At 45.1% G+C, this 13,994-nt stretch overlaps 1 protein-coding gene across 1 annotated transcript in view; it reads right to left on the reverse strand.

Annotated features, from left to right (window-relative positions):
- Positions 1-13,994, reverse strand: part of cercam (cerebral endothelial cell adhesion molecule) — a 72,163-nt gene that overhangs the window by 22,564 nt on the left and 35,605 nt on the right. The window contains exons 8-11 of the mRNA XM_067969860.1: positions 11,987-12,093; positions 8,015-8,147; positions 5,899-6,026; positions 4,577-4,780 (exon numbers count right to left, since the gene is read on the reverse strand). Of these exons, the coding sequence (XP_067825961.1) occupies positions 4,577-4,780; positions 5,899-6,026; positions 8,015-8,147; positions 11,987-12,093 (572 nt within the window). The remainder of the gene's footprint in view (positions 1-4,576; positions 4,781-5,898; positions 6,027-8,014; positions 8,148-11,986; positions 12,094-13,994) is intronic.

The raw sequence follows: 13,994 nt of genomic DNA on the forward strand, positions 1-13,994 counted from the left end.
TGCCTCCGGAGGCAGCAAATGTAAATGACTGCTGCCAGCGGCACTGGATACTGGGGCTGCCAACCTGGTCTGTCACCAGGTGAGCCGAGCTTTCGCCCTGGTCCTCGCAGGCCTGATATGCGGGGGGGGGGGCAGAAATTGCTCCTGAAATAACGGAGGAGCTCAACAGCGCTCTCCGTTTTCTATGGCGAATCGAAGCAGCAAGTTCCCGCGTTTGCACACGCGCGCTAAAACGCGGAGATTGTGAACTCGCTCCAATTGGTTCACCGGCGATTTGCCAGCTGCGAATCAAAGGTGCCCTCACACGCTGCAATCATAGAAATCACAAACTTGCTCATCCGCCCAGCTTGAACGTAACTAATTACGCCACCCGAGAGGTCCACTTGAAAATACCAGGTCTAAACTAAGTTTTAAAAGCACGATAACTCTATGACGGCCAAACAACTAAAAATTAAATTTTAAAAATGTGGAGTCTCATATTACTTCTTATTTTAATAGTTTTTGGTCATTGAAACAAAATTTTAAATTTAAAAATTAAATATTTTTTTACTTCTGCCTTCTGTCTTTAATTTAATTCAATTATTTCGTTGGCTTTTTATTAAAAAAAATGTTTTTGTTTACAATGACTTTCAGAATACTAACTTTAAATGAATGAAGTCTGCTTGTGGGCGGGACTTCTCTTCCCGACAGATTTTGTGGGCGTGTCCTTCTATTCTCAGACATTTCCATGCGAATCAACTTACCCTGTTCAGAGGCGAGGCTGATTGCGCACAATTCTTTAAAAGTTCAAAATCACGCGAGTCGAAGCCGCAGAAACTACGCTCGTAAATTTATTTCGCAGGAGCTGCAATGATGGTTGCCACGCAGCTCGGCACAATTTCTGCCCCGTGATTTTGACAGCGCTGGCCCGCGCACACCGTTTGGGAAAGGCCTGAGGCTGGAAGTGTGAAGCAAATGGGCGTGTGGAAATCACGTCCGCGTGAAGTGGTTCCAGCGTTGCACTGCCCCACGGTTCGCCGTGCCAAGGGAAACCAAACACCGGCAGCTCCAGCAGATTGTTGAGCCAGTATCATTACGTATCATGTGGAACACAAGTAGGGCGTAACAAGGTGCGGCCATTTCCAAGAGGTTGTCCAGAGGTTTTAGCTGTAAACATCTTGGTGACGACTCTCAGACCCACTGCTTCACATGATATCATTTGTGACCATCGCCACATCCTAACCCCAAACTCAGAGGCCGACTTAATTGGCAGAGGAACTTTTCTCTTGGGGAAGGAAACCTGCTTGCCTCAAGAGGACACAAGGAATTTTCCTTCTGTTTTTCTGCTGAATTCCTACACTTTAATTTACTACTTTAGTTCGACACTGACATCAGTTTCCCAGACATTTTGAATACTAGCGATGATGACTGTGGTTAGTTCACATTCCTTCCCCTCTACATATCTCTCTGGCCTTCTGCTCTCTTACTTAACAGCTCACAGACTTAGGGCATCGGAATGTACAGGAGCGAGACCATTGCAATCTATGTGGCCAATGCCAAAGTTCAGTACAATAACCGTATACCAATGTTTCTCTCATCTCCAGGTCCCAGCCTTGCCCTTGTTTGAGCACCCCACTCTCTATCACTCCTCCCACCTCTCTTCAAAGTTCTCACCAACTCGTCACACCCACCCTTTCTTGATATCTGCCCCTCCAATAACCTGATGTGTCCAACCGTTGTAACAAAAAGACTCTGCCCAGCCTTCAGTGCGAAACTCATGTCTTCTCTCACTCACAGGACAAGTTGGCCTATAACTGCTGGGAATCTCAGACCGTGAGCAGTGGAACTCCCAACAATAGACGCCCATGAGGAAAAAGACCTGGAGATCCAGAGGAGCCACATGGCCAAACCTGTTGGGGCATGGAGATGTAGAAGGGTCAGTGGCAGCTGCATGTTTGTCAGGATCATATGCAATTTGCCCGTATAATAGTTTGGGAGAGCAACTACAGTAGCAATTGAGCAACTTCAAAAGCTACAGAGGAACTGCCACAGTAGTCTCGTGGCATCTCTTCATTTTCATGTTCTCTCGATTACCCAAAGTAAGATGCTGCTAAGGAAGAGAAGAAGAAAGAGACAATGGCCTTTCACCTATGTTCAACCAGCTGCATCCCAACCCACACCGTCATTCACTCTTTCTCCTTCATTTACCAGCCCAGAGACATCGACCTGGGCAAGAGGGTTGTTATAGGTAGATCCGATGAAGGTTATTCACTGGGTAAGACACAACACACTTCCGCTGGAATTTAGTGTGCATTTTAAAACTGAGTGTAACTCTGGCATATCTGACTTACATCCCAAATTCTCACACCAGAACTACACCAATTTTGCCAAAAAGCACAAAATTTCAGGGCCCATATCTACTACAAGGACTTCTCCGGAAAGCCCCAAAGATCCATCCATGACTCCCTCCTATCTATGTGTTACCTCTCAACAAAATGGTCCGTAAGCATGGAGTTCACTTCTATATCTATGCCAATAATACCCAACTTTACCTCCCCAACACCATCTTCAGCTGCCTGTCTGACATCAATGGGACAGAATATTCTTCAGTTCATTCTCTGGCCTTTCTGTTTGGCTCTCACCAGAAAAATTACATCTTAGTCCCTGATTCTATTCCCTTTCCAGGATGAACCTGAAGGTGCATAGCCTCAGTGTTTTGTTCGATCCTGAGTTGTGCTTTAAACCCCACTATTCTTATTAATAATGTCACCAATTTTCAGTTCCGTAATATCACTCACTGCACCATCACTAAAACCCTCATCCATGCCTTTGTCACCTCCAGGCTCGACTTCTCCAATGCTCTGACCCTCCGAGTTCCACCCTACACAAATTCCAAATTCTTCACTAGTCCTTTGCCCACATCATTTGCTGTACCAAGCCCTGTTCACCTACCACTCCTGTCCTCACTGACCTCCACTGGCTCCCTGCCCCCAAAGCATTGATTTCAAACACCTCATCCTCTTTTGCAAATCTTTTAACGGGCTGGCCCCACCCTGACTCCAAAACCTCCTCCACGTCATCGTCCCAACTCACGCCCCGTCACTGTAAAAACTCTGGTCTGCTGTGCACCCCTCTCTCCTTCCACTTCATCATCAGTGCGAGAGCTCTGAGCCATCACAATACTTCCCTTCTCTCTGGAACTCTCTCCCTGAATACTCTCCAGCTTGCTACCTCTTTCCCCTAAAGCTTCCTCTAAATCTACCTCTTCAATCCCTCTTTCTGTCACTTCACTTAAGTCTTCTCCTTGCTTAGACTTGGGAGACTTTTCTATGTATAAGGTGCTTTTGGAGTGTTGGCTGTTGTGGTGGTGGTGATGGTCATTGTCATGTCTCTCACAGAATTCTACACATGTAAGGAATCTTACAACACCAGGTTATAATCCAACAGTTTTATTTGAAAATCACAAGCTTTCGGAGGCTTTCTCCTTCGTCAGGTGGATAAATAAAACTGTTGGACTATAACCTGGTGTTGTAAGACTCCTCACATTTGTCGACCCCAGTCCATCACCGGCATCTCCACATCATGAATTCTATACAGTACACCAAGTGGGGCCAGACCAGTGCTTTGTACAAGTTCATTAACACTTCACCCTCTGGCTATATGCGATAGCTTGAATGTAAACCTGTCCATCCAGAAAGTATGTGTGTAATGACCACTAGATATTATCTGAAAACAGCAATAATAACATCACTGGGGAGTGAAGCTGATCTGGTTTTTTTTGGGAAGTACATGTCTCTCTTTATTTAGGGCAAGATGTCAATACTGGGAAGGCTCTTCTAGAGCCTGTCGCATACTTCTGGATTGGATACAAGAGGAAACTTGTTGTCTGATAGGTAATCCGCTCTTACTTCTAGCCTCTGGCTAGCTCTGTTCATTGAAACCGTTCTTGTGCCACTTAGTTTTATTGATACAACTAAGGTCGCTGCTCCTCTGAACTTTCTTCTCTTGTGTCTCTTAAGCTGCAAATATACAACAGGTGACACCATGTTTTCCTCCTCCCTGCATATTCACGGGGTTGAAATCAAGACTCCTCGCAGCATGTCCCAACTTATGCTTAAACAAAAAGCAAACTACTGCGGATGCTGGAAATCGGCAATAAAAACAGAAAATGCTGGAAGCACTCAGCAGGGCAAGAGTATCTGTAGAGAGAGAAACAGGACGATCGACCTGAAACATTAACTCTGTTTCTCTCTCCACAGTTGCTGCCTGACCTGCTGAGCGTTTCCAGCTTTTTCTGTTTTTATCCCAACTTATGCTCGCCTGGGGCTTCAAAACAGTGGAACGCCTACCGTCCCTCAACTTTCTCTCCTTCCTACAACTCTAAGGCTTTAAAACCCAATACTAGGTGTTACCTAACCACGACTTCCCGATTTATGTCTTCTCTCTTTTGCTATTCAACCTTGGTGGTGTTCTGCATGATGGGCCTTGGCTGTCCACCTTGGTTCATCAATACTTAACAAGAAAGCAGGCACTGGGGATGTTACAACGGTGCAGCCTTAGTCAGGCTGCTCGATCCAATGAATTAAGATGGACTCACTTTGTGTGCTTGTCGTACATGATGGGAAGGAATTCATCCACAGGCAGTATCTTTGTCAGTGGTTCGGAGTTAACCAGTTTCTCGGCTCCCTGCAGTGAAATGGCATAGGCCAGAGTCCAGTATGAATACTCAGCAACCACCAGATTCCGGACGTTCTCCACAGCCTCCTCCTGATTGGGATTGACCAGTTTCCGACCAAGGTAGCTGCAAAATGAAACAAAATTTTTTTTTTTTCCAAACTTATACTTGGAATCTTGTAAACATCCTCTTTTAAAAGAAAAATCCTCTCCCAATCTGAAGTTTCAGTTTGTAAACGCGCTCACTAACGTGGTACCGAGCCGTACACAATAAGGCAGTGCCGATCCCTAGTCTGTGCTGAGGTAGAGGATCTGAGCCAGTGAGGTACTGGGGGCATCACACTTGGCCTTAATGTCCCAGACTGTCGGGAGCAGGTGGAAAAAAATCAGCCAAGGTCACTCCAATTCTGGCCTTTTGCGCATCCCCGATTTCCTTCACTCCACCATTGGCGGCCGTGCCTTCAGCTGCCGAGGTCCTAAGCTCTGGAATTCCTCCCTAAACCTCTCTGCCTCTCTCTCCTCCTTTAACACACTCCTCAAAACCTACCCTTTTGACCAAGCTTTTGGTTACCTGTCTTAATATCTCCTTATGTGGCTCGGTGTCAAATTTTGTTTGATTAACTCCTGTGAAGCGCCTTGGGACATTTTACTACGTTAAAGGCGCTATATAAATGCAAGTTGTTGTTGTTGATTCTAATCACCATCCGGTGATCCCTGGTAAGTGCCCGTGTATAGGCATCAGGTGAGGACTGGATTGACTGCGATGCCCCTTGACCATCAAGTACCCTGCTGACACTTGCTATGTATACTCACACATGATACAATGGACAGGGTGCAAGGAGGGTTGGCAGAACCCATGGAACCATACCCCAGCACGGGTCAGGTGGGGGGCATTACATTTCATTAGTGACTGATGATCTAGTGAATGTATAGCAAACTGGGGATAAGATTCTTGGTAAGTTTACAGGGGAGGGTATAATCAGCTGAATTGATCCACAATCTCAAAGACCAGAGAGACAGACATCTCCATTGTCACTGTCCGATTGTCCCCACCCACCCGGAGTCATGGAACCTCCTGGGAGAAGTGAAAAACCAGATACTAACCCAGGTCAATTGGGGAAAAAAAAAAGAAAATTCGACCTCCTTAGGTGATTGAAACTAGTCCAGGAGATCACACTGACCCTGATTTACATAACAGGACACCTACCTCAAATGTTTACTGTTTCATGGTTAATATTTACTTACATAAGGTCCCATTTCAAACCGACATCCTCTATTTCTCTCAGCAATCTCATTAGCTTCCTCTTAAAGTAGGCTTCAAACCTCACGTCATCTTCAAACACCACGGCCTTGTTCAGCTTTCGATCCACAACCTGTGACCACATTAAAATATAATTGTTTCCGCAGTCTGGGGAACTGCTTGATTTAATACGCCCTCCCTCCCCTCATTTTTTGTGCCACCCCTTGAGGTTTCCCAATGCCATGACACAACCCCTGGGTAAAAGGATGAGGTGACTTTTTTTTATATTCGTTCATGGGATGCGGGCGTCGTTGGCAAGGCCAGCATTTATTGCCCATCCCTAATTGCCCTTGAGAAGGTGGTGATGAGCCGCCTTCTTGAACCACTGCAGTCCGTGTGGTGAAGGTTTTCCCACAGTGCTGTTAGGAAGGGAGTTCTAGGATTTTGACCCAGCGACAATGAAGAAATGGCGATATATTTCCAAGTCGGGATGGTGTGTGGGACTTGGAGAGTTGGGTGAAATTGACTCTTCCTCCAATGTTCTCTGGACTGCACTGAGCAGGAGATGGGGAGAAAGCACTTCACTTCTGTTTCATTCCTCCCACCAGCCTTAACAACTCAGCAGAAGTTGGAAAGCCAGAGTGTGGAGCAATGTTGGCTCTAGACCGCAATCTTTGACTTCATGGCACTACAAGTTGAGATGTACACTTGGAATCCTGCCCAACTACCCCCACCCCACAAAAAAAATCAGAATTCTCATTTTAAAGATAACATCTTAAAGGATTCCTTTTGTTTGTAGTTTGAAAGATAAGGAAGTAGATGACAATCACATGTAAAACCTGATTGCTAGTAAAATTTGATGCCATAAGGTACACCCAGTATACACTTTATCTTCTCCCAAATGTCCCTCCTCACCCCCCCAAAAAAAATGGCTCACATCTCACAAATGCTTCCTTTAACCTCTAAATTGACAGGGAATTCCGAGGCATTGGCAGGTCACCTGGGCAAAGGGGAGGAAATTCAGGAGGGGCTGGTGCAATTTCTTTTTTTTTATTTTACAAAGAATTTACAGCACAGAAACAGACCATTTGGCCCAACTGGTCTATGCCAGCACCACACAAGCCTCCTCCCTCCCTACTTCATCCAACCCTATCAGCATTTCATTCTATTATTTTCTTCCTCACGTTTTTATCTCGCTTCCCCTTAAATGCATCTATGCTATTCGCCTCAACTACTCCTTGTGGTAGCAAGTTCCACATTCTAACCACTCTCTGGATAAAGAAGTTTCTCCTGAATTCCTTATTGGATTTATTTGTGACTACCTTATGTTTGTGACTCCTAGTTTTGGATTCCCCCACAAGCGGAAACATTTTCTTTACATCTACCCTATCGAAACCCTTCATAATTTTAAAGACCTCTATTAAGTCACCTCTCGCGTTCTCTTTTCCAGAGAAAGAGAAGTCACAGTCTGGAATAATCCTTCTAAAGCGTTGAGTCGGGAATTACAACGTTACAAGTCTGACCCTATTTGCGGTGTCAGCCTGGGATTTATGAATACCAAGGGACTGGCCTGTGCGGAGTTAACTGATCTCAGCCCGGACAGCCGTGCGACCACTACAATTAGTTTCAATGTCTCGAGTCTTCAGAAAGAAGAAAAAAAGTGTCATCCAGAGATGCTGCTCCTGATCACCATCCAGTGCTGGAAACAATGAATTTTGGGCTCATTTGTAATGGCCCCCATGGTGATATATCCTGCTGATATTCCACTGCCCAGACTCACATGTGAAGAATAATCACTTGGTTGAGGTACCAGATGGGTGCCAACACCCACATAACTGTCAAGAGCATGAGTCAGCACCATCAGGAGAGGAGAAACCATATAAGGTTAAATCTCCACATGCACCAATACCCGCCAACCTCCACTAAATGCACTCAGTGATATAAACGAGCATTGCAAATGGATGTGTCCAGCAGAACATTCCAGAGATACGATATTAGATAGCACATGGTTTAATTAGGTAACAATACTTTGGATCACAAATTCTTAGACTCAAAACTCTGGAAATACACAGCAATAAAAAAAATTACAATCTACAAAGCCAGCACACCAAAGATACAGACCTCTTTCCAGACGGAATGGTGGCTGAGGAAACAGCCAACCTCTCCCTTGGTTAGAGTCCTGCCAGAGAATGGGTCATAATATCCTGGCAGCATGCTAATGCCCATGGCTTTCAAGGTGCTGCTGTTCAGAGCACTGAGAAGACAGAATCCGGAGAACAACACGTCAGCAAATAGATATCCTGCTTTAAAATAAAAAATGCGCACAGCCTATAGAGCAAGTGCTACCTTGGTTCAGCGTTAGCGCTCTTGCCTTTAAGCCAGAAGGTCTGGGGTTCAAGCTCCACTCAAGACTTTGAGCACACAATCTAGCCTGACGCTTCGTTGGAGGTGTCGTCTTTTGGATGAGATGCTGAACTGAGTCCCTGTCTGCCCGTTCAGGTGGACATTAAAGATCCCATAGCACTATGCAAAGAAGAGCAGTAAGTTCTCCCGTGGTCCTGGCCAATACTTACCCCTCAGACAGCACCAGATTAACTGATCGTTCATCTCACTGATGTTTGTGGGATTTTGCCGTGTGCAAATTGGCTCTCCTTAAAAAACACAACGCTTCAAAATGTAATCCATTGGCTGCGGAGCGCTTTGAGAAATCCCTGAGAACGTGAAAGAGAGCTGGGATTTTTTTTAAGGGATGTCCCAGGTTCACTTCCTGGTCTATCGTTAGTTCATCTTTTCTGGGATGGAAATAGGAACGCTACAATTAGCTTTGGTGCACCTGGGTTACTATAGGGGAAAAAAAAAATCAGCCAACGGTCCTTGTTCCTGAGCAAAGTGGCCTTGTATCGGTGTCAGAGGAGAACAGAAACCGTTCTGGCTCTCCCCCACCCATAGCCTGTCAACAGTCACTGTCTCGGCTGACAAATGAAGAATGGCCATTGTGGTGAGGTACGAGAGGCCACCCAGAACTTTTGGGATGGTGTCCCAGTATGACATAGTGCTACCAGGTCGGGGGGGAAGAGAGAGAGAGAGAGAGAGAGCTGGAAGCCAAAATACCAAATGGTGCAACAAAGAAATACCTATTTATTGAGAAGAATCCAGAGTGCAGCTTGGATGGTCGAGTGCCACATTCCAATCTGAGCTTCATGTTTTGCTGGTTTCTTTTGACTCTCTAGAAATTTGAAGTACAAAACCTAGGCTGAAACTTCAGCAATCTTTTCAGACTGACTGATTTAGTTTAATAGGACTGCGTTCCTAATCTAATCTGTGTTGCACAGGGATACACCTGATGGAGACCAGGCCTCTCTGGGGAATAAGGCTTTGGGGGGGGGGGGGGCGGGGGAAGAGAACACTGGACGAGTCATTCCCTAGCAACTAAGAGTGACACTGACTGTGCCTGGAAACAATGTTCAACTATAAAGGCAAGTGGCCTGATACGAGGGTGGTGGTGTGAGGGCCTGTGTAGGGAAAGAGGGTACACACCCTTCGCTGACGGGTAAAACAACATGAAAAGCAGGGTTCAGGAAGACGAGACTGCCTCTTCAAAAGGGGTCCCGTGGTTGACCCTCTCTTTAAACTCATGCACACTAATTCTTTTCCCTCAATAGTGAAGAGAAATTCAATGGAACTGGCCTGATGGATGAGCTCGTGCACGCACTGCCAAGTGTGCCATACGTCAAAAAGGTCCCAGTTGGCATCCTTGGTATATACTGGGTCAGTTGATTTCAACTGGGATGACAGTATGATAGTAGGTACAGCACAGGTGGAGGCCATTCAGTCCATTGTACCTGTGTTGGCTCTTTGAAAGAGCTATCCAATTAGTCCCACTCCCCTGCTCTTTCCCCATAGCTCTGTAATTTTTTTCCTTTTAAGTATTTATCCAGTTCCCATTTGAAAGTTACTTTTGAATCTGCTTCCACCGCCCTCGGGCAGTGCATTCCAGATCATATCAACTCGCTGCGTAAAAAAAATTGTTTCCTCATGTCGCCTCTGGTTCCTTTGCCAATCACCTTAAATCTGTGCCCTCTGGTTACCGACCCTTCTGCCCCTGGAAACAGTTTCTCCTTATTTACTCTATCAAAAACCATTCATGATTTTGAACACCTCTATCAAATCTCCTCTTAACTTTCTCCGCTCTAAGGAGAGCAACCCCAGTAGAGGCACTTACAATTGGTCTCAGCCTCCCTGGACTTGAAAGGGGAAACATCCAGCCAGGGTTTACGTTTCCGATTGCTGTGCAATGACTGAGAAGTGCAAGTGTGTTCATATTTCGGGTGAGGACAGGGTCTGGCAGGGTTGTGATGCCTCCCACTGTGGAACAGCTTGCCGAAGAACGGGCGAGGCACCAGAGGGCGGCTGGCACCCATTCCAACATACCCCCTGCAACAGTCAGCACCTTCTGCTGAGGAGGGGAGAAAATTGGTAGAACAGAATAATTTGTTTTGATAGTTCATTGATACCTCAAGAACATCACCTCCGCCACATTCTCTTATCAGTTTTCAGTCAGATCTATTAAATTAGATGTGATTAACAACCACACATAGAAAAAAAAAATTCATCCACACATTGCTGGATTTTTTACATCCTTACTTGGCTCATTTCTCCACACTTGGTGTGTTGTTAATTTGCCTGAGGTGCATTTAATTTTAAAAATTGCAACCACATTTTCCTTAAACAGCAGCAGATCCATTTATTATTGCCCTCACAGCGGGCAAACTGGGCCACGGTTACATCTGTCCCTGCCAAAGTCTTGATTTTATATTTTATTCAGTGGGCCCAGTTAAGGACTTATGGGGTGGGGGTGGGAGGAAGAGAGAGAGAGAGAGAGACACACATCAGTGCTGTCAGATGGGTTGCTTTGAACATCTAACTGAAGTTTGCATTAAAAGGTTATTTTCCCTCTCGATTTTCTGTCCCTCTCCTGTAGGATTGTGTTGTTCCACAGGTGCTGGTAGACCCTGTCCAAGCTTCCCTTCTTCATGGGAGAGTCTAGACAATCAAATCCAACCATGTCCTCGCCCAAAGTCTATACACTCACGGGATCAGAAACAGGAACCATGCTTGATTTTTCACTCTCTATCTCCAAGGGTACTGAGCCCTAAATAAGACCAACTAACTCAGCACAGACCAGAAATCACACCTGGTTCCAACCTGGCCTGTGTGGGTCAATCACAGAGTGAAAGAAGGAACTTGCAGTTACGTATCATGTCTTACCCGTCTCTTAAGAGAATGGATTACATTATGCAGTCATTATTGAAATGCAGGTAAAGGCAGCAGCCATTTTGCACACAGCAAGTTACCACGAACAGCAATGAGATAATTGGCCAGGTCATTTGTTTTTGGCGGTGTGGGTTGAAGAGGGAACGTTGGCTGGAGCACTGAAAAATCCCCTGCTCCTCTCTGAATAGTGCACAGGATCTTTCACTTCCACCTGAATCACCAGAACAGGCAGATGGAGCTTTGGTACATGGGCAGATTGAACATTCATAGTATCACAGGAGGCGGCCATTCGGCCCATCGTGTCTCTTTGAAAGAGCTATCCAATTAGTCCCACTCTCCTGCTCTTTCCCCATAGCCCTGTAATTTTTTTCCCTTCAAGTATTTACTTAAATCCCTTTTGAAAGTTACCATTGAATCTGCCTCCACCGCCCTATCAGGCAGTGCATTCCAGATCATAACAACTCACTGCATAAAAAAATGCTTCCTCATGTCACCTCTGCCGATCACATTAAATCTGTGCCCTCTGGTTACCGACCCTTCAACTACTAGAAAAAGTTTCTCCTTATTTACTCTATCAAAACCGTTCATGATTTTGAACGCCTCCATCAAATCTCCCCTTAACTATCTCTGTTCGAAGGAGAACAACCCCAGTTTCTCCAGTCTCTCCACATAACTGAAGTCCCTCATCCCTGGTACCATTCTAGTAAATCCATTGTCCATGGATTTGCTCAGTTTTACAACCAATATTCTTATTCCCCCTCTAAGACATTTCACCTTTTCCGGCACTTGCATGCGAAAGAGAACAAACAACTGACTGACCTGCCATCCACAGCGTCAATTATCTTACAGTCAATCTCTTGCTCGTACAGCGTCTGAAGCATCCTCTCCCGTCGGTCAGGGCGTCGCTGGAGGTTTATTAGAAAAACCTGCAACCAAAGACACGCACTTTGGCTACAAAAAAATAAAAACCTTTCTTCATATTTTCCCCTCCCCCACAGAAGGCTTCGACTCCTCACTGGGCTCCAGTTGCCCAAGTTGAGTCTTCGTTTGTGAACTTCCAACAGTGGGTGTTGGCAGGATGTTTGACTCTGGGGGCATCACAGCCAAACACAATCCTGTCCTCACCTGTCTGTCTCACTCACACACACACACCCACCCACCCACCCCAGCCATCTCTGGATAGAGATCGGGAATGATAATCCTGGACAATTTCCTCCTCCCTAACCCATGATTGCCAACATCAATTCTCATGCCCCTACAAGTGCTTTTCCGTGATTAGCTAACGTAACAGATACCAGTATGGCTCAGCCATGTAGAGGGACAGTATGGCCTGTTCTCACATTATCCTGAATGTACCGAAGGGAGAAATCTGTACACTTACTAGTGTCAGTGTTAAGAGTGATATTAGCATAAATTCCTGGTGAAAGGTTCCCTACTGATCTTGTCACTGGGCATATGAAGAATTCCTCAGGGGTGAGCTCTTGCTATCGTCTGTGATTTATGGCGGTGATTGTTTTTTTTAGACATTATGCACAGCTCATCTAATTAACCCTTTGAAAACCATGGACCATTTTACCCGTCTGAGTGCTATCACCCGTGAGCATTCACCGATGAGCGTACTCGATGGAAACAGCTTGTCAGATTTGGACCGATCTATTGGCCCAGAAATTGCTCTGAGCGGCGAACCAACAGTGGTCGCCGCTCCTTAGATTTATACTAGCCCACTAACTTACCGCGGTCTTTACTACGGGCACTTCCTCTAATAGGAAGCGGAGATGAGCCCAGCGGAAGCTCCAGCGAGGCTAGGACCCATGGGGGAAGCGAGAGGGTCACTCTCTCCCCTCGACCAATCAGATTGCAGCATTTTTGACAAGCTATGAACATTTTCTGCAAGCTTGGAATGTGAAAACCAGGAGGTGAAAGGTACAACATTAAAATCATTGTAAAAACAGAGTGAAAAAAGAGAGGGTAAGGAATAATCAAATTAAATAAGAGAGACAGAAGGGACAAGTTAAAAAAAATACATTTTTCATGACCAAAAACTATTAAAAGAAGAAATAATGAATCTCCACATTTTTAAAAGTTAATTTTAGATGTTTGGCAGTCATTAAGACTTACCGCGCTGTTAAAACTTAGTTTAGACCTGGTATTTTTAAGAGTACCTGTTTTGTGGCGATATTAGTTATTTCCAGCTGGGCAGATGAGCAAGTTGGCGCTGGTTCAATGATTTCACTGATTCCAGCCGGCGATATCCATTTAATTCGAAGTTGTGGTATTGCCGGCAAACCAGGAGGAGCAAGTTCCGGATTTCCCCGTTTCACTGCGCATGTGCGAATGCCGGAACTTGCTCCTTGATTTCACCACTAACAACGGTCAGCACTGTTAAACTCACCATTCTTTTCTCAGCAATTTCTGGGCCATTATGTCACCAAGTCAATCTTCTGCATCAGGATTTTTGATTGGCTGGAAAACCCACCTTTACATAGAGTTTTCAGCCAATGAAAACTCAGGTTTTCTAAACGTGTTATCTCAAATAGGAAGAAGAAACAGGGTTTAAAATTTAATTTGCATTTAGAGGGCAAAAAAAGTCAAATTAAAAATGAGAGAGAAAAGGGAAAGAGTGAATCAAAAGCAAAGCAGGACAAACACATGTAAAGCATTTTAATGTGTTTATTTTTTTATGTAAGATTGCGTTTTTAGCATTTTAGGGTTAATATACAGTAATGAAGCTGTTCCTGATATTTGACTAATTTATTACCGTAATGTTAGTGTTTGTGTCAGCATCGGTGAGCGACAGCTGAGAACGAACTAAACCAGTTGGTCCAAG

The sequence above is a fragment of the Heptranchias perlo genome, chromosome 31 (genome assembly GCF_035084215.1).
Source record: "Heptranchias perlo isolate sHepPer1 chromosome 31, sHepPer1.hap1, whole genome shotgun sequence".
In the NCBI taxonomy this organism is placed as follows: Eukaryota; Metazoa; Chordata; class Chondrichthyes; order Hexanchiformes; family Hexanchidae; genus Heptranchias; species Heptranchias perlo.